The 21357-nt window shown below is 46.8% G+C and overlaps 1 protein-coding gene across 3 annotated transcripts in view; it reads left to right on the top strand.

The window, feature by feature from the left end:
- Positions 1-21357, top strand: part of SNAP47 (synaptosome associated protein 47) — a 60632-nt gene that overhangs the window by 2278 nt on the left and 36997 nt on the right. For all 3 annotated transcript variants that reach the window (XM_081036288.1, XM_081036290.1, XM_081036289.1), the window contains exon 2: positions 4819-5363. In XM_081036288.1, coding sequence (XP_080892414.1) covers positions 4864-5363 — 500 coding nt within the window. In that variant the 5' untranslated portion in view covers positions 4819-4863. The remainder of the gene's footprint in view (positions 1-4818; positions 5364-21357) is intronic.

The following is a 21357-nucleotide window of genomic DNA, read 5'->3' as shown; positions in this document are numbered from 1 at the left end:
GCTCAGAGGGTGAAGTAACTTCTCCGCAGTCATAAAGCCGGTGGCAGCTGGAGTTGGAAGGACAGCATACTCCCTCGGAGGCTGCAGGGCCAGGCTCAGGGATTCTGTGGGTATTTGTGCATGGCCTCCCTTAGTGCTCGCATGTGGTAGCTCAGCTCAGGCGATTGGTAAAATTCAATTTCCATGCTAAACCCAGCTCTCAAAGTACTGGGCAGTGGTGAGCAAGGTGTGTCCCTCCCCAGTCTCTCGAGGGATGGGTGACAGTGTGTGGCCGGCACGGGGTATCTGGGTGGTGGGGACTGCTTTCAGCCCCAAGGTCCACGGTCTAGCCAGGTTCAGTGCTGTCCAGGGCTGCGAGCTCATTGTCGTGATGGAGGCCCAAGGTGTTTGGCCCTCAGTGTTTGTCTTAGACTTGGAAACACTGAAAACCATGGTGACGCTGATGTCACTAGTCGTTCCCTAATTCTGAAAGTGGAGAACTTTCTCGTTTTTCACTGTCACTAGCGTGGTAGATGTGGGGGTCACGACAAGCTGGGGTCTGTGGCACCTGCTTCCTGTCCTGTGAGGCCAGCCCTGTCCAGCCGTGCTCTGCCTTGTGTCTGTGGGTGTCTCAGTGTGCTCACGTGAGTGCTTCTTACAAGGGAGGAAGGTCTGATGAAGACACGTGTGCTTTAGGGTTACCTCTGTTCTGCGTGAGCCATTGTCACAAAGGAAAGGCAGCGCCCAGCTGCTCTGCCCTGCAGTGAGCTCCCGCAAGGTCTAGTGTGTGCGAAGAGCTTACAGGTCAGGCCCCTCAAGAGGATGGTCTCCTGTTCTGAAGGTCAGGGATCAGACGGCTGAGGAACTCCTCGCTGGCTTCCCAGTGGCTCGAGAGTGGGGACTTCCTGGCTCCTTCACAGAGCCTCCCAGTGAGAGTGTGAGGTTGTCGTTGGCTGCATTTTTAGTGTAGAGATTCCCCTAGGTCTGGCATTCATTGTTGTCCTGGCTAAGAAGACGATTCTTGGGGACCTGTCTCCTTGGAAAGATTTCTGACCCTGTCAACCTCAGGTTCTCTGTGGCCTGGGGCCATCACGCCCATCAAGGCCCGAGAAGGTGGCACCGGCCCTGCTGCTTCCTCATCCAGTCCTCCCACATTCTTCAAGTAGGAGGCTCACCTTCCCTGTAGTCTTAATCTGCAGCAGTCTGTTCTAGAATGTTCTCACCACATACTGTCTTTGCTCTTCAGCTCAAGTATGTGCAGTCTTACTGTTGCTTATTTCTAAGTGTTCTTCTGTCTGCTCACCTACATACTCTTCTGGTATCTGAGCTATATTGTATTTTCTTAAATATCCAGATTCTAAGGTTGCTACTTTCTCAGAATGAATGCTCATGCAAAACACTTGACGATGTTAGTATTCTTGAAAGACTATTGGCCTGCCTGTCAGAGGACGACTAGGGCTTATGCCACGACATGCTGTGTGCATTCATTCGTCCGTGAAATGAAGTGAGTTGGACAGATGGGCTCTGTGGTCCCTCTAGCCCTGAAATTTTTATATTTATTACTTCTGAGTCCCATACCTTATTTTGCACTGGTGACAAAATTCTCACCCTTAATATGCCAGATCTCTTTTCGGCTTGTCCTAACTTCACGTATTGGCAATCAGCCCAGTTGGTGATCTGGACTGGTTTGTGGGACTGAATAACCAGCTGTTTGTCGTGCGTGCCTATCCCGAGCTGCCGGCCTGCTTTTGATGTTTGATGAAGGAAGTTTCCAGAATACATCCAAATATGTTAATGTATTTGTCCTGGGGTGGAATAGAGTTGTTTTACTTTTACCTGGCACCTTAATTTTGTGTTCACTGGACACATTCTCTGTCTTCTCCTCTTCTTCATCATCATGTTTGTGTATCTATGTCTTTGTGGCCAGGTGCTGTCTGTCGCTAACTCTGATCAGATGATGAAAACTAATGATGAGGGATGAGCTGGGTCAGTTCTCCCAGATACTCTGTAGCATTAAATGTGACCGTAATACTGTATATACTGTATATCCAAGTGTATATTGGAGCCAGGTCCACTTCTGAGAGCCTTTGATACGTCAGTGCAGTTAAACCTTAGCACTGCACTGTGGGAAACGGGCAGTTTTGGCCCCACTGACAGATCAGGCAGTGGAGGCAGGGAGGCTAAGTAACTGGCCAGGGGTCACACACAAACGAGTGGCACCTCTTCTCGTCAGTGTGACAGCCTTGTGGTGGCTTGTGTTCTGGCTGGGCTCCTGCCTAAGGTAGTAATTTCAGGTGTTTGTGAAATTGTAGCACTCAGCCGAAATTCAACTCTGGTATGCCTTTCATATGTACATTGATTATTAATTTTTAATACAATTTATATTGTTAAACATTCAGTGAACCTTTCATTGAAGTATTAATACTGAAAAATGAACAAATCATACGAACAGAAAATGGACACATCTTGAATTACCACGAAATAAGTACACCCAGGACAAGAAATGGAACGTCACCAGGAACAGAGGTCCCCACAGGCCCCCTCTCTCCTCCCCAATTATAACCAGCATTCTGACTTCCTATTTCTGAACTTTTCATATGCTTATTTTTTAAGTGAATTAAAAGTTGGGGAAAGTTTTGATATTCCCTAAAGTCGAGTAGAAACATCCTAGAGTGTTAGGAATTGACAGAGTGGGTTTCTGGAGTTTGCTTCTGAAATATTTCGTTTTATTAGGGAGAGATTCTGGTATGAAGAACCCATACCCCGAGCAGCATGACGTTTCTGGTGCACGTCACTCAGGAACCGTGATGGCTCTGAGACTGGCAGGCTAGCAGTGAGCCCGCTGCTGCTTTTAGATATGGCGGCAGACAGGAGATCCTGGGTCAGAAAGAAAGGGTGTTACGCCTGGCACAGCAGGCTACGTGTGTCTGTTCCCCTGTCCCCCAGGTTCCGAGGGCCTGAGCGCATGCTGCACACAGCGTGGGTTTGTGTCACAGCTAAGGAACCCTCCAATTTTTTAAGGGGGCTGCTCACAAACCTGCCTAACCCTTGCCTTCAAACACACAGTATCCTGCTATCTAGGTGGACCAGAAGGGAGATACCATCTACAGCTACGAGAAAGGCAGTCTGCGACAGACGCCAACACCAGACGTGGAGAACTGCCTCCCAATAATGGCTGCCCCTTGTTTTCATATCATCTTGCCTCGGTGAACTTGCCCCCGTCACTTCTTTAGCCACTGTAATAGTTTGGCTGGGACGAGATCTGCACGGTGTGTCTGACAGTGTCCAGGCTGCCATCGGTGGGACTCCGAGCAGCCGGGTGAGGCCAGCCTGCGGCCTCAGCTGGGCCAAAGGACCCTGCTAGACAAACACCATAGACCAGGAGTGCGTGTTCCGTTCATTCAGTCACAAAGTGTTCCTTGAGTTAGGGTTATGAGTAAAATACTTGCCCTCTGAGAGCTTACAGTGACATAACCAAGCGGTCATCCTGCCACGTACAGGCATAGTGAGTGTGCCAAGAATGTACTGCCTCACGAGGTGGGAGAAGGGAGAGGTAAGGGCTAGGCGGGCCCTCCCAGTCTGGAGAAAGGGTGCTTTGGGGTGCCAGGTGCCAAAGGCAGCAGACACAGTAGGCTGCTGCCATAGCCCTGACTGAGCCTGCAGCTCCATGAACTTCGGGGTCCCATTTGCGTCAATTCCCTGTGTATTTGATGACACATTGCCTTTTCTCCTTCACTTATTTCTGAATAATTCGGAATCTCAGGTCTACACAAGCTCTTTGGGTGCAGGATCCCCCTTTCTTGGTGTTCTCCCTTGTGTTGCTTGATGTCTTTGTAGCTCTGAGGGGATCCGTAGGCTTCCACTGGGCGCCCAGCTCCAGGAGCTGCGCGCTGTAGCAGGCTCGGTCCTCTCGTCCTTGCAGCCACGCATGACGTGGTGGCTTCAAACTTGTTGACCAAATGCAGAGTCCCTGTGGCCTCTAGCTCACACTTTTCAGTATTCTAAGAGATAATATTAGTTATTCTCCTATTTTTATAAGGAAATCACCTCATCGTTGAAGTGTGAGAGAGAGAAAGAGAGAAGTGGGAGACACGCCACAGGCAGGTGGACCTGCTGAGAAGAGCCTTAGCAGGCCTTGTTCAAGCCATGTCACGACCTGGGATTTGACCTTGTACAAGGTCCTCATCCTTTCTTGGCCTTGTATTCTTTATTAGAAGGTTGGACAGAATGTTCTGTAAGAGTTATGTCATTCATGACTTTTCAGACTGCATTGATAAATGCTAATTATAGATACGAATAGTACCCTTCATTACTTATAACTATAGAAAACTAAATATATACATATAATTACATAATTGTGTGGAACTCCATAAGCATTATTTGTGATTACAAGAAGGGAAGTTTGTAGGGTTATTTTCTCTGAAATTCAGTTTATAAAAGTTTCCAAAGGAGACTGTTAGTTTAGAAGGTTGTAAAGAATGTTTTGTGATAAGGGTGATCACAGCCAAAGCAGTATTTCTGTGAAGGACCCTGGGGTGCTGGTTTCCAGCAATTTCCTTCCTTCAGTCACGTCCAGCTGTGGGCCCTGGTCTGAGTCGGGGTGCGCTGGTGGGCACAGAGCCCCGGGGGCCCTCCCCTCTTTAAATAGGACAAGGACTCTCCTGCCTGTCACCTGGGGATGTGTGAGCCCTTGCTAGGTGAGGACCCATCTGCATGCCACTGTGTCTGGTGTGCTCTGAATCCAGACCATTCCCTCGCTGTTGGTGTATTAGTGTCTAATCCTAGTGTGAAGACACATTTTAGCCTCATGCACCCACTAATTTGTCCCGTCTTCTTCAGAGGCAGAGTGACCTTGGCTGTGGTGCAAACCGACCCAAGACCCAGATGAGCAGAGACATCTGCGTGCACACCTGGCCTTGCTCCTACTATTTAGAACTCGAGAAGCGATGGATTCCGGGAAAACTTTCATTAACTTCTCTCTCACTAAAATTTATGACTGATAAAACTGGAGATATTCTTGTCAACTTTCCCCTTTCTAGTGTAATTGAGATCAAGAAAGAGGCTTCTCAGTTTATCTTCAGTTCTCTCACCATCCTGGAAAAGGACCATGCCAAGCACTGGTTCAGGTCCTTTCAGCCTGGCCGCAATGTTGTCTTCCACGTCATCGAGCACTTCTGGAGGGAGTTGCTGCTGTCGCAGCCAGGAACCGCCATGGATGCCTCATCCTCCCACGTGACCAAGGGGCAGGAGCTGACTGGGCTGATGGCCTGTTCCCAAAAGCGTCTGGAAGATGCAGCCACAGTCCTGCACCACCAGGGCGAGCAGCTGGACAGCATCGCGAGCGGCCTGGACAGGATAGAGTGTGACCTGGACGTGGCTGACAGGTAGAGAAAACCGCGTCACCTTCCGTGGATCCTCGGGTAGCCGGGGTGTCTTGTCATCCCGTATTTCATGCACACCCCGCATTCAGAACACATGGGTATGCCTGTTGTGGACGGTTAAGCTGGGCTGGCTGCTCTGGGCATGCACATGGTAAGGGCTGGCGTTTGTCAAGGGTGCACTGTTGCCAGGTACCATTGAAGTATTCAGTGAAGGTCACCGCATTTAAACATCAGACAAGCCAAGAAGGGCATGTTGTTCTTGACTTCATTTTACCAATGGGGAAACTGAGGCTGAGAGACCAGGGAATTTGTTCAAGGTCACACACGTTAAGTTTGTTAGCACAGTTTATTTTTTTGCACAGCTGAAGAGCAGTCAGGTTTGAACTGAAGTATTCTGGTTCCAGAAGCTGCCACCTGAGCTGCTGTACCAGCCACTCTCAAACCTTCTGTCTTGGGCCCCTCCACTCTTAAAGATTGAGGACCCCAAAGAGCTTTGTTTATGTGGGTGATGTGTGCCAGTATTTACCATGTTTTGTTTTAAAGTAAGAAATTAAAAAGTTATTCATTTAATAACTTAATAATGATAATAAACCCATGACATAGTAACATGAATAACTATTTTATGAAAAATAATTTTTACAAAGCAAAACATGTTTAGTGAAAAGAGTGGCACTGTTTGAAACTTTGCACATCACTTTAAAGTAAGGCTTAGTAGAAGACAGTGGATTCTCGTGACTGCTTCTGCAGCAAGTCCACTGTGCTGTCCTCTGTGTCACGTGGCCTCTGGGGACCCCATGTACAGTTGTGCTAGGATGAGAGTGGCAAAGCCACAGTATCACGGTGCTGTTAGCAGTAATTTCGACCTTCACACTCTGAAAAGTGCTGCCCTGGCGCTAAGACATGCAAAGTCCATCAGGGGTCTTGGAATCGAGAAGAAACATCCTCTCTCCCACATATGGGAGGGCTGTCGGGGCACAGGACGAGGAGGCATCCTCTTGGTGATGGGCCCTGAATGCAGCCTGCATCTCTCAGATCAGGGCTGTGTGGGTGGCATGGGTGGGAACCCTTGGCCCTGAGGGTCCCCAGTTGCACTCACCACCTGCTTCTGCTTCCTGAATACATGCATGAAGGGCGTCCTACAGCAGATGCAGGGGACAGAGCCCCAGATCTCAACCTCAAGAGGGGTGCTTGTGGCAGATGACATGAAGACACCAGACCTTTGTCAATGTTCCTGTTGCGGACACAGTCTGTTTTCTACCTTCCTTGCAGTTGGGGGCTCTTGTGACTGAGTGGTGGGCAGAGTGATGGGTCACTTCCAGGCCTGGTCCCTCCCTGTCACTTGCTGGCTGGTGCAGAAAATCCTCACAGGGGCTCTAAAGCCCGAGGGCAAAGCACAGAGACACCAGCAGAATGGAGTTGGGTCCCCAGGTGGCATCCCTGAGCGATGACGAGCCCTGGCTCCAGCCCTCAAGTGGACTGGGACATGAACAAGAAACAAACCTCTCCTGGGCTAGGCCTCGAAGATTTGGGGGTTGCTCATCATGGCAGTCAGCCTCGCAGACTAATGCGACATTCCTGCAGAAGAGGGAGGCAGCTGTTTTTGGAGAGCAGTGCGTACAGAACCGACTTAGAATGTCCACTGCACTGGCATGGAAGAATGCACACCACAGTAATGGAGCTCTAGCTTTTAGTGAGCAAATTAGGAAACATTAAAATTAGTGGGAGTCCACAGTACCAACGTGCGGATAGTGAATACGCATTTTCATACATGGCTTATTAGGAACGTCGGTCGGTATAATCTTTTTGGAGAACAACCTGGCCATTTGTAAATCTTCTTTTGACAAAACACAGAGTGAAAAGATGAACCTGAAGCTGGGAAACAGTATCTGTAATACCCAGATTCCCAACAAAGGCTTAACATTCAGCTAGTTAAGGAGGTTCTATGACAAAATGAGAAAAAGACAATTCAATATAAAAATGGCACAGGATGTTGATTGGAGTTTAGGCTAAGCTGCTATAACAGACATCCAAAAATAACTGTGCGTGTGCATGTCCGTGTGTACCTCCCTCTGCACCCCCCAACCCCTCTCACCCCCGGCAGGTGGAGAACTCTACTGTGGGTCAACACCAGCATTGGACCCTGTTACCACGCGGCTGTAGCAGGAGCTGCAGGTGCCACACTCGCTCTCCCAGGGAGCCAGGGCTGTGTCTTGGAGTTGTACATAGGCTGTGCTCACACCCTGCGGCAGGACTTAGTCACAGCGCCACACTCAGGAGCAGGGAAGCGGGATGGATGGTCCTGGGAGATGACCCCGTGTTACACGGGGAAAGGAAGGAGAGTGACCCGGGGTCAGCAGCTGTCTGTGCCTCCCAGAAGAGAAATGCCAAACACCAGTGGCCTGCGAAAGGGGTCCAGCATACTGTACTTAGGGAGGTACATTAAAGAACACGTCTAGGATGCGGGATGATGCGACCCATCCGTGCGGGGGTGCACAGACCCACGGCCAAGCCTTTCCCTGCTCGGGTGTGTGTCCCTGTGGAGCCTGGGCACAAGTGCACAGCATGTGTGGACACGAGCAGCCTGCAGGCTCGTGGACCAGGGTGAGCAGCTGGAGTCAGTGGCTTCTCGGGGTGGGCTCTTCAGCTCTATTTCAGTCACATAGTGCACGAATTCTTTCATGCTAAACTGCTGTAGAGATCTGCACGTACACTTTGGTAGGATCATTTCAAAGCAGTGCTAGGAAAACAAAAGCAAGTTGCAAATAGGTGTGTACAGCATGATGCCGTGTATTATGTACGAGGTTTTAAATCTACAAAAAAGTGCTCTAGGAAAACGAGAGTGAAAATAGGACACGTGGCCAGGCCCTGCGGGCCAGCCTGCGCTGCTGGAGGCTGTGCCACAGCCTGGGGGTCCCGAGCCCTCTGCTCTCATTTCTCCCTCACACCTGGGGAAAGTTCTGCCATTATTTCTCTGATAAGTTCTTCCCCTCAGTTTAAAATGTGTTCCTTTTGGTTGGTTATCTGACTCCCTGGGCTTATCTTCTAACAGCGTTCTTATTTTTCTGCTTCCTTGTCCTTTTGTTTTACTTTACATTTCTTGTATTTTATCACCTTACCCTTCTATTGTTTGTATACTTTTAATTTCCAAGAATTATTGTTTGTTCTCCAAGCATTCTTGCTGCTGCTTTGGGACGTCCTGTGCTGTAGGTTATGGGCAGCCTCCTGGTTTATTGTGGAGAGTCCTCCCCTCTCAGCACCTCCCCCTCCCCTCCCGCCTCCCCACCCCTAATGCACAGACCCCCTCCAGTGGGCTCCCTCTTGATCTGCTTCTGGGAGAGGTGGGGTCCCCGCAACACAGGGGTGGATCAGGTTGGAGGCCCTCACCTGCTCTTCTGTGTCCGGCCCAACCTCATCCATTTTCAGAGATTCCTGGCACCACCCAGTTTCCAGTTGGGGTTCTGCAGTGCGGCCTGCCACATCTCAGCGGCTCATAGGGCTGCCTTAACAGTTTACTTTCTTGCATTTGCTAAGTCTGTTCTTGAGTTTCCAAAATGATGCTGCTGTCTTTTCTCTTTGCGCTTGGGGAAAAATGTTTTCAGTTTGCCATCTGTGATATTGTGGTTTATAGTACGAAATACATATTTGGTCTTCATTCCCAGTTCCTGGCACGGAGCTCATAAAACCCTCAGAATTTCCAGTGATCAGAGCCTTCAAGGTGTCTTGTTATGTTAATGAAGGATTTTGGAAAACCCCTAAGGATGGGGTCTGGTCTCCAGGGAAACCAACCAATGATTAGAGGGTGGAACTTTCAGTCCCACTCCCTGGGGGGAAAAGGAGGACGGAGAGGGGTGGAGGTTGAACCAATCACTAATGGCCAGTGATTTAATCAACAGTGCCTGTGTAATGAAGCCTCCATAAAAACCCTAAAGGACGCGTTCAGAGAGCTTCGGGTTGGTGAACATGTGGAGGTGCTGGGAGAGTGGTGGGCTCAGAGAGGACGTGGAAACCCCTCGCTCATACCTTACCCTGTGCGTCTCTTCTTTCAGGCTGTTCCTGGGTTACATTCTTTATAATGAACTGTTGATCTTGTAAGTAACATGTTTCTCTGAGTTCTGTGAGCTCCAGCAAATTAATGGAACCCCAGGAGGAGATTGTGGGAACCTCTTATTTATACCAGTCAGTCAGAAGCACAGGTGACACCTGGACTTGGAATTGGGGTCTGAATGGGATGGGAATGGGATCTTGTGGGGCTCAGACCTTAACCTGTGGGGTCTGATGCTATCTCCAGGTAGGCAGTGTCAGAACTGAGTGTATTGTTTAGAGGTGGGGAAGAACTACACCTTAGAACTGGTGTCAGAATCAGAACATTTTCAACCATTGTCAACAAAAAAAAAACATCCAGCCTAAGAGAAAGCTTATACGTGTTTATTTGAGCCAAACTAACGACAATTGCCAGGAAGGAAGGTCTCAACGGATTGAGAAAATGCTTCGGAAAATGGCTGTTTTGCAACTTATTCTATACATTAGAATCAAAGGAGGAGAGTTACATGAAATCCATTGGTTGTAGATTAAGTGGGTGGGGGAAAGCAAAGCAGGGAAATCTCTGGGATCAGATAAAAAAATGGAGACACACTTCTTTTATATTGGTGGGTACAGGACAGTTACTAGTATTTTACAGCACATAGAAATAGTATTTAGGGAATAAGATAGCAATGAGGGATTTTGTAGTTTCCTGCTCTGGTGTGGTGGGTTGTGCCCCCTGGAGGGTCCGGAAAAAGGGATTACTCTGACATTTCAAGGGTATGCTATCTTAGATGGAAAAAGACGACAGACAGGCTCACTTAAGGTAAAGACTGACCTTTGTCAAGGAAGCTACAGGCCAAGGATGTGACTTCCCGCCATGGCACACCTTAATTAGGAATTTGTATGTTCACACCATCCTCTGTGGTTATTTTCAGTCTCCTGAGCTTGTCAGGTTTAACATGTGGCTTCTTTTCCACCCACTCCAGCCCTCTCTGATCATTTACATAAAGGCATACCCTTGAATGTCCTTTTTGTTTTTTTTAAAGGAGGGCGCAGCTCAAAGTGGCCCATGCGGGGATCAAATTGGCAACCATGGTGTTAGTAGCAACGCGCTCTAACCTACTGAGCTAACCGGCTGCTGGTTGAATGTCCTTTTTGGGCACACCCAGCTGAAGTTTATCGAAAATTCTGTTTTGAATTTTTATCATTATTTTTTTAAAAATAGTTTTGAGATGTGTACTTTCTGAACTTTGTCATTATTGGTAGGACACCCAAGGCAGATGCAGTAGGTAGAATGCTCAGTCTCCTGCAACACTCTATTGGTGGTGGCAGCCCCTGCCACCCGGCTCTAAACCTGAACTCAGGTTGGTACTCACATCTGTGTTCATGTGGTTTGCTGGGTAAGGTCAGGCCTTCTCCTTACTAAGCCAGAGGAGTTTCTGTCAGTCTGACAGTATCACTGGGGACCTGGCAGTGCCAGGCGCTGTTCTGGGAGCTGGGAGACAGCAGAGCCCTCGGCAGACCCCAGGTTCCCTTCTGTATTTGTCAGAGTTCTCCAGAGAAACAGAACCAACAGGATGTGTGTATTGCACCTGTAGAGGGAGACTTCCTGTAAGGAATTGGCTTACATGATTGTGAGGCTGGCAAATCCAAACTCTGCAGGCCAGGCCAGCAGCCTGGAGGCGCTGCACAAGCCGGCGTCACAGCTCCAGTCGAAGGCGTCTGCTGCTGAATTCCTTCTTTTTCTGGGAGGCCTGTCTTTATTCTACTAAGGCCTTTAACTGCTTGGACGAGGGACATCTGCTTTACTCAAAGTCCATCTCATCCCCACATCTCAGAAACATCCAGAATACTGTTTGAGCAAATATCTGGGCCCCGCGGTCCAGACTCGAGATGCACTATCACACCCGCCCTCAGGAAGTACATGTGCCAGTGAACGTGGAGGGTGCTCACCACCCTCCTGACAGGCTTCCATCACTGTGCTCTTCCCTGGGCTCCTGGGTCCGCCAGCTCCTGCGAGGTGTGTCCTGGCTTCAGCAGAGGAGGGAATGGAAGGGGCCCTCAGTGAGGACAGCTGACTCCTCTGCTCACAGCTGCACCTGCATCGCGAGCAGAGGCTGTCCGAGGCAAGTCCAGTTTTTCCTGCCATTTTGGAGTGTTGTCCTATTTCCGTTCACAGGATGAAATTCAGACATAGTTGGGGAAGGCACCTTCATCCAATAAGTCAAGCTGTAGCATTTGTTCTTTTGACTTGCCATGTTGTTATCAGTTTCTGCCTTTGTCTATATTTGGATATTTTAAAGAGAAATTGGCAAGCGCTAGATAAGCCTGCTTTGTCCTCTTCTATATGCTTTTGATTCCTGCTAGGAAATGATGTTAAAAACTACCTTGAAATATCTGAGCTGTTGGTCCATTTTACATATTTGTTCTTTTCCCTGAAAACTTACTGATGACCCAGAGAAGTGCTGAATCAAAGAGAAACAGAGTGTAAATGTTGTAGGGTCAGCCCCATAATGTTGTAGGTTGTCAGTCCAGCCTTCCCATGCCAAGGTCTCGGCTCTGCAGACGATTGTCCTTCCACTTCCAGCAGAGCCCGCGCTCTCTTTAGAAAGGCCAGTGCTGTGTCGATTGGCTATGTCCCTGAGCACCCACCCTCACTCCTTACTGTCCTTGCCTAGGTTGTCTCCAAATACAGCCCTGCCCTGGGGCTGCTGGACTCAGCTTTTGTGACACTTCAGTCAGCACCTTCAGACTTGGTAGAAGGAGAATAAATGCTTTCCTGTTAGTGCCCCCTGCTGTGTTGCTTGCATTATTATATTTCTTTAGTATTCATTGTCTTTCCTACTGGAAGTCTGGTTCTGCTGAAAGGGACGTGGTCACAGTGGTGAGACTGCCGTGTGGTCTGGGAGCACATGACCTCTGCTCATGACAGCCCTTCTTACCTTAAGCAGCTGCAGTGCCTTTAACTGTCTTCACAAAGTGTGCTTTCCAGCCTCCAGAACGTGCAAGAAACTAAAGTAGATGTGAGGAAAAATCAGGATCTGAGTCAGGATTTTGAAAGGCAAGTCAGAAAAACAAATTGCCAGGGAAACAAACGGCTATTCTATAAAGACTTCAGACCTTGTGTTTGAATGCCAACTGCATTGTATGGTTGGCAAAACAACCTTACCTGATCTTAATCAAGGAGTTGGTGACCCCATCCTGCTCTTTGTGGGGAGAACAAGAGTATTGCATGCACATTTTAGAGGAACACTGATAAAGTGAAGAGTGAATAGGAAATCGAGGTGACTTGAAACTACCCGTGAGAGAATGAAAGGTGTTAGCTGGAGCAGAGCAGAAATGGAAGGTGGGTCAGACTGCCTTGAAATAACCGAACGGCTGTTTTGCAAAATGATGAAATATTTTCATCTGGAAAGTTAAATGAGGTCCTTTAGTTGCTAGGTATTGGGAAACAAAATTTGGCTTAATAAAAGGAGCTTTTCTGACTGCACAGTTGTTGAAAACCTGTTCGTATCCAGTGTCATCCTATGAGGGGCTGGATTACAACCTAAGTTGAAATCCCAGCTTTGCATGGTAGCTGCTGTTAAACTCCTGGGGGCTTGCTTGATTGGAAGAAGCGGGATCCTGAAAATTGAAATGTGGGCTTATGGGAAGATTCTGATGAGGCTGGGGACATTGGACCCCTCAATTCTGATGAGTCTTCTCTGTGGATGGAAGCAGCCATCCCACCCCTGTCTGAGGAGGTAAGCCGGACTTTGCCAGAGGATTCCGTATGGCCTCCCCTGAGGTGTCACTTGCAGGACTCTGCTGATTCTCCTCAGGATGGAGACCCTCATCACCTCTTTGCTTCTAGATGTGTTGCCAGTTGTCCTCAGGTCCCAGCATATCCCAAAAGATGAGACAAAAAGTGTGACCCACAAGGATGTGCGCTACACTCGAAAGAACTGTGATTTTTCCAATTTGCACAGACGGAAATCTGGAGAATATGTGTGGGGGTACATAGCAAGTGTGAACGGAATCAGAAGTTGGATCAGGCTGAATTTACTGCAATGGGCCCACTAAGCAGAGACTCTGGAGTGAGTGCTATGGCTGGAGGGGTTAGAAAGGGCACTAGCGGTTTGTTCGGTTGGCCGAGATAGGGACTGAAAGGTGGCATACACTAGATGAAGTCTGACACGTCAGGACTGCGTTGGTTACTCCAGAGAAGGAGCCAGGGCTGAGGGTGATTGGAGTGGCACAGGGGACTTACATTTAAGACCTGGTCACCCGCCTGGCAGGGTCCAGAGAACACACTTTTCACCATGACTGAAGGGAGCCCTACCATCCTTGAAGAGCTGTGTGCTTGCTCGCCTCCGGAGGCCGGAAATTAGTGGGAACCGCTACCACTGGGGATAATTGGATCCTGGGTGTTGGGGCCAAGAGGTGGCACTGAATCACCAAAGACACGTGGGGCTGATTACCGTGATGGGGCACAGAGTCAGGCAGCCAGCAGTCTGACTCCCAGGCCTGTGTGCTGGCTATTTGGTCGTGTGCCCCAGAAGAGAAGCAGGTGGCAATCTACTCAATTCTTACTTGACTTGTGTAAGCAGAAAATTTCAGGTCAAGTGTGCATGCATCTTACTTGAATTTGAAAACACTGAAAACAGTCATAGCCCCTCAGTCGGTTCCCAGATTTGAACCAGTGTACAGACCCAGAATCTCTTGAATGAGAGGAAGCCCTTGAGGAAGGATCCCAGTATGCTACCAAAAATTGATACTGTTAATATTTCTCCTCGCCTTACCCAGAGGGACCTATGGCATTTTACCAGGTAGCTGTGTCCTGAGGAAAAAGAAGACCTCAGGGACACAGGCTCTGAACTGACACTGATTCTAGGAAACCCAAATGGTCACTGTGGCTCCTCAGGTCACTTGTGGAGGCCAGGTGATCGATGGAGTCTGAGCTCAGGTCCATCTCACAGTGGGGCCCCCAAGCCCATGCTGTAGTGATTTGCCTAGTTCTAGAATCCATAACGGAAACAGACATATTCAGCAACTGACAGAATCCCACAATGGGTCTCTGACCTGTGGAGGGAGGGCTATTCTGTTGAGAAAGGCATGGGGAAGCCACTAGAACTGCCTGTAGGGAAACAATGAAGCAGAAACAATACTGCATTCCTGGAGGGACTGCAGAGTTCAGGGCTGCCACAGGATGTGAGGGACACGGGGGCTGTGACTCCTACCCCATCTCTGTTCAGCTCACTTTTTTGTGCAGAAAAAAGGTGCATCTTGAAGGACAGTGGATTGTCTTTACCTTAACCAGGTGCTGACAAATTGCAGTTGTTCCAGACGTGGTTTGATTGAGCAAATCCACCCATCCCCGGTCCCTGCTATGCAACAGTTGATCTGGCAAATGCCTTTTCTCCAACCCTGTTTGTAAAGATTACCAGAAGCAGTTAGCTTTCAGCCATCCCAGGAATAGGGATGTCATCTAGTTTACAAGGATTTTTTTTTTTTTATCGCTTAGGTTTTTTTATTTATTAGTGTGACACTGGTTTGTAAAATTATATAGGTTTCAAGTGTACAACTCTGTATTACATCATCTATATATCACATTGTATGTTCAGCACCCAGAGTCAGTTCTCCTTCCATCATCATATATTTGGCTCCCTTTACCCACTTCTACCTCCCTCCTCCCCCTTGACTCTCTGGTAACCGCTAATAAGTTTTTGCTTGTTTGTCTTGTTCCTTTGTTGCTTTCAGTTTTATATCCCACAGTATGAGTGAAATCATTTGGTTCTTGACTTTTTCTATCTGACTTATTTCTCTTAGCATACAATCTCAAAATCCATCTGTGTTATCTCAAATGGCAGTGTTTCATCTTTTCTCATGGCTGAGTAATATTCCATTGTATATACTGGGGGTGCCAGAAACATGTCCACAAGTGGGTACTTGTCACCGTGGCTCAAGCAGTGGTTCACTGTGATCAGAAGTGTCTGGATACTGACGGTAACCACTTTCAGCACCTCTTGAAATTGCAGAAGTAAAATGTGACTTGCATTCATCATTTGTTTTCGGTATATATTGAGTATTACAATTTTAATAGTTTTTCCTTTTTTAAAATGTGTATACATTTTTTTGGCATCCTCCGTATATACCGCGTCTAATTTATCCATTCATCTATTGAAGGACACTTTGGTTGTTTCCATGTCTTGGCCACCTTGAACAATGCTGCAGTGTACATAGAGGTACCTATATCTTTATAGATAAAAGTTTTCAGATTTTCGGGGTAGATACCCAGGAGAGCGATTGCTGGGTCATATGGTAATTCTATTCGTAATTTCTTCAGGAACCTCCACACTGCCTTCCATAGCGGCTGCACCAGTCTGCATTCCCACCAACAATGTATGAGGGTTCCTTTTTCTCCACAGCCTCTCCAACACTTGTTACTATTTGTCTTGTTGATGACAGCCATTCTGACTGGGGTGAGGGGGATATCTCATTGTGGTGTCAATTTACATTTCCCTAATAGCTAGTCAAGTTGAGCATCTTTTCATATATCTGTTGGCTGTTTTGTTTGTCTTCTTGGGAGATGTGTCTGTTCAGATCCTCTGCCGGTTTTTCAATTCGGTTGTTTGTTTTGTTGTTGTTGAGTTGTATGAGTTCCTTGTATATTTTGGATATTAGCCCCTTATCGGAGGCACTGTTCGCAAATACCGTCTCACATTCAGTTGATTGCCTCTTTATTTTGTCGATGGTTTCTTTTGCTGTGCAGAAGCTTTTTAAGTTTCATATAGTCCCATTCATTTATTTTAGCTTTTACTTCCCTTGCCTTTGGAATCAAATTCATAAAATGCTCTTTGAACCCAAGGTCCATAAGTTTAGTACCTATGTTTTCTTTTATGCAGTTTATTGTGGCAGGTCTTATGTTTAAGTCTTTGACCCATTTTGAGTTCATTTTTTGACAGGTAGCAGTCTAATTTGATTGTTTTGCAGGTGGCTTTCCAATTTTCCCAGCACCGTTTACTGAAGAGGCTTTCTTTTCTTCATTGTATGTTTTTGGCTCCTTTGTGGAACATTTTCTGCCCATACATAAGGTCTGACAATTAAGTTTGGGAACTTGTTGCAACAATGTTGCTAACCTTTTTTTGATATCAGAGGGATTATTCGTTATGAATTTGTACCAACTGGACAAATCATTAACCAGGTTTACTATTTGGGAATTTGGAAAAGGCTGTGTGAAAAAATTAGATGACCTGAACTTTTCACCAACAATTCGTGGCTTTTGCATCATGACCATGCACCAGCTCACACGACATTGTCTATGAGGGAGTTTTTAGCCAGGAAACAAATAACTATGTTGGAACACCCTCCCTACTCACCTGATCTGCCCCCCAATGACTTCTTTCGTTACCCAAAGATAAAAGAAATATTGAAAGGAAGACATTTTGATGACAGTCAGGACATCAAGGGTAATACGACGACAGCTCTGATGGCCATTCCAGAAAGAGTTCCAAAATTGCTTTGAAGGGTGGACTAGGTGCTGGCGTCGGTGCATCGCTTCCCAAGGGGAGGACTTTAAAGGTGACCGTGTAATATTCAGCAGTGAGGTGTGTAGCACTTTTTCTAGGATGAGTTCGTGAACTTAATGTCTGACGTCGTATATGTAGGTTTGTTTCTGGGCTCGTAGTTCTGTTCCATTGGTCTGTGTGTCTTGTTTTTCTGCCAATACCATGTTGTTTTGATTATTGTCACTTTGTAGTGTAAATTGAAGTCAGGGAGTGTGTTACCTCCAACCTTGTTCTTTTTTTCTTTGTCAGGATGGCTTTGGCTATTCGGGGTCTTTTGTGATTCCGTACAAATCTGATGATTTTTTTGTTCTATTTCTTTAAAAAATGACATTGTAATTTTGATGGGGGTTAGTTCACAGGAACCTTGATCACCATTCCCTTTTACGAGACAGCACACTTGTCCATTGCATTGATGACATTTTGCTACCTGTACCTGGAGAGTATGAAGTAGCAATTCCTCTCGACTTAATGGCAGGACATGTGCATTTCAGAGAGTGGGGAGTAAATCTGACAAAATTCAGGGCCTGCCTGAACCTCAGTGAAATTTCAAGGGGTCCAGTGGTGTGGGGCTCATTGAAGTGAAGGGATAAGTTGTTGCATCTGGCCCCTCCTACAACAGCAAAGAAGGCCCAATGCCTCGTGGCCTCTGTGGATTTCAGAGTCCACATGTTCCTCATTTGGGTGTGTTACTCTGGCCTGAATGACTCCAAAGCTGCTGGTTTTCGGTGGGTGCAGAACAGGAGAAGGCTCTGTAGTGGCTTCAGGCTGCCATGCGGATTGCTCCGCCCTTGGGCCATGGGATCCAGCAGACCCACTGGTGTTGGAAGCCCAGTGGCAGACAGGGATGCTGTTTGGAGCCTTTGGCAGACCTGTAGGGAATTGGGAACTTGCAGCAGCCCTCCATCCTCTGTGGATAACTACTTTCCTTTTGGGAAACAGCACTTAACCATGGGCCACCAAGTTACCATGCGACCTAAGCTGCCTATCATGAAGTGGGTGTTCTCTGACCCATCGAGCCATGAAGTGGGGCACACACAGCAACACCCCATCATCAAATGGAAGTGGGGAATAGGAGATGGCGCTCAAGCAGCCCCTGCAGGCACGAGTTGGTCCCACTCCTGTTACATTGCCTTCTCGCTCCCGGTTGCACCCATGGTGTATTTCCTAAGTGGGGACTGCCCTAAAGTGAGTTGACTAAGGAGGGAAAACAAGGGCCTGGTTTTACAGATGGTTTCACGCAATATGCGAGCAGCACCTGGAAGTAGACAGTTGCAGCACAACCGGCCCTCTCCTTGACAGCCCGGAGGACAGTGGTGAACGGAAGTCCCCACAGTGGGCAGACTTCAAACAGTGTACCTGGAGGCTCATGTGTGCTGGGAATGGCAGTGTCCTTCAGGCAGTCTTTCTACCCCCCCTCAGCCTCATAAGAATGGGCCCTGGAGCTGGAGCACTTCCTCACCAGGAGGAAGCGGTATTCCTTGTTGTGTGTAGTCATGCAAGTTTCTCTTGCATTGTCTGTCCGCATTCAGCCAGTGAATCAACAGAGTTGCCTTAAATGTCTGGTTCCCATGAAGGGAAAAAGAAATAGGTCCTATCACTTTCAGTTCCCTCTTCGTGGGGACGCCGCTTCAGCTCGAGGTGGTTAAACAGCAGCCAGCTGGCCTCTCCACGATCCAAAGCAGCCATCAGCCATCGGAACTCACACAGTTTTGGAGGACAGGTCTTTCTTGCCCACCCTGCTTTCTGGCTCCAGCAGGCAGCACGAGGAGCACCTGCTGTCCCCATCTGCTGGCTGCAGATGTGGGGGGGAGGCGATGGTAGCCTGTACTTCTGGGAAGCACAAGTCGATGGACAGCGACTGGCCTCTCTGACTCTCCGCTGGATGCTGCACGTGTTTTCCTGGGCCCAGGCTTCAAAATAGTTGCTTCAGACCATTTCTGCTAGTTGAGTCATTTTACTGGAGTGACACACGCCTGCAGCTTTCTATCCCGCCATCTTCCTTGCTGTCGCTTCCTAGATGACTTTTATAAATAGAGCATTTCATTCTTGGGCAAATTTCACAGATTCTTGCTGCTTTTCTGTACTAAACAGTTTTCAAGATATTGAGTTTGTTTCCTATCCTCAAAAGATGTTTAATTATTATTTTTAATATCTTTATGACTTCATGGATTTTAACATATATGATGGGTTTCAATCCATTATACTTAGTATCCTTTGAACCTTAAATTTTTCCATCTTTGAGCATGTTGTGATACTTATAATCCACTAATTTAGTGGGGAGCAGTGTCCAGGATTGTAAACCTCAAATTCTATAATGTGGATTCCTGGACAGCTCATAAATATGACTGTGTTATGGGAATGTTCTGCAAACAACTTCCAGGCAAAGTGCGGGGAGGGAGGCCAGAGTCACTGCAGAAAGTGTCATCAGTGAGGTCAGCCTCCAGAGGGTTAGGGTTGACAGCTACCTTTTGGGAGGGAGGTAAGAGCCCTGGTTCCCTGATGGACATTCATCAGCCATGCCACTGTGCAACCAAGTCTTTATTTACCATTTCCTCCCACTGGGGCAAAATAAGGACTACATAGTGACTTTTTAGAAAGAAAATTTATTGACATGTGTTAAGATTCTGGGATTATGTGCTCCTATTTTTTGGTGTTACATATCTCTATAAATGAAAAGAAGACAAGTTGGTAACCCAGTGTGACCTCAGGGGTTTGCGGGACTCTATCTCCTTGCTGAAGTGATTGGTACAGTTGTGTTTTCATCGGGGTCCATAAACGAGTAGTATTGTCTCCGTCTTTGTCTGTTGGAAAAACCTTTTTTTCACTGGCACTACTCACCATCGAGCCAAATGTAGCTCCACATTTTGAAGATGTTTTCCTATTGCCTTCTTTGCCTGTATTATTGCTAATGAGAAGTTGTTCCTTTGTGGCTAATACTCTTTTCTCCCTATGGTAGATATTCTGATGTTTTATTCTGATGTGTCAGTGTTGACACCTCAGCTTTCAAATTTACATACCAGAGAATTCACTTATGTGAGCAATTCAGTGATTATTTTTTAGTAAATTTAAACATTCCAATTTTAGGACAATGCTTTGGCCCAGAAGGTTGCCTCAGGCCCTGTGCAGTAACTCTGTTGTGGCCCGAGCCCCAGGTCACCCTTCATCCACTCTCTCTCTCAGCCTCAGTCACCACGAATCTACTATTTCTTTATAGATTTGTCTTTTCTGGAGAGTTAATGTAAGTCTGGCTTCCTTCACCTAGCATCATGTTTTTGAGATTCATCCCTGCTGTACGATATATAAAAAGTACTTTGTTACTTATTATTTCTGAGTAATATTCTTATTGAATCACATTTTGTTTATCCATTGACCAGTTCTGAAGGGCTGTTTCTACTCTGTGGCTATGTGAACATTGTTTGTAAGGACATGTTTTCATTTCCCGTGGGAGGAAAATTGCTGGATCTCTCTCACATTTTAAGAAACTCAAAACTTTTCCAAAGTGGCTGCACCGTTTTCCATCCATGCCAGTAAATGTTGTAAGGGTTTCAGTTTCTCCACATCCTCACCAACACTTGTTATGTATCCTTTTCATTGTAACTACCCTTGTGAGTGTGAAGTGACACCTCATTTTGGTGCTGATGTTCATTTTCCTAATGATAATGAGCATCTTTCCATGTGCTTTGTGTCCATATGTATATTTTGTTTTCAAATACTCTGGCCATTTTTTTATGTGGTTATTTGACTTTTTATTATAGAGTTGTAAGAGTTCTTTATATATTCTGTATTCAAGTCCCTTTATCAGATACAGGATTTGCAGATATCTTCTCCCAATCTGTGGGTTGTCACTTTACTTATCAATGGTGTTGTTTGATGTGCAAAAGATTTTAATTTTGATGAAGTCCAGTGTATCTTTCTTTTGTCACTGCCTCTTAGTGTTAATATCTAATAATCCATTGCCTACTCCAAGGTTACAAGGATTTACCCATGTGCTTTTTATCTAAGAGTTTTAAAGTTCAGCACTGATATTTAGGTCTGTTGTCCTGATCCATTTTGAGTTCATTATTTGTGAATGGCCTGAAGAATGGGTCTGACCTTTTTTGTTTGCATGTGCATATGTCCAGTTATCTCAGCAACATTTGTTGGAAAGACTTATTTTCCCCCATTGAATTGTCTTGTCATCCTTGTTGAAAACCAGTTGACTGTAAAAATACAAAGGTTTGTTTCTGAGTGCTGACTTCGATGTCATTGACCATGTGTGTAACCTCAGGCCAGCAGCATACCATCTTCACTTCTGCAGCTTTGGAGTAAGTTCTGGCGTCAGGCAGTGTGAGTCCACCAACTTTGAACTTCTTTTTCAAGGTTGTGTTGGCTATTCTGGGTCCCTTGCATTTACATATGAATTTTAGGATCAATTAGCCAACGCATGC

This window comes from Rhinolophus hipposideros, assembly GCF_964194185.1.
Source record: "Rhinolophus hipposideros genome assembly, chromosome: 23".
Taxonomy (NCBI): domain Eukaryota; kingdom Metazoa; phylum Chordata; class Mammalia; order Chiroptera; family Rhinolophidae; genus Rhinolophus; species Rhinolophus hipposideros.
The sequence above is the reverse complement of the archived record's forward strand: the minus strand, read 5'-3'. Positions and strand labels throughout refer to the sequence as shown.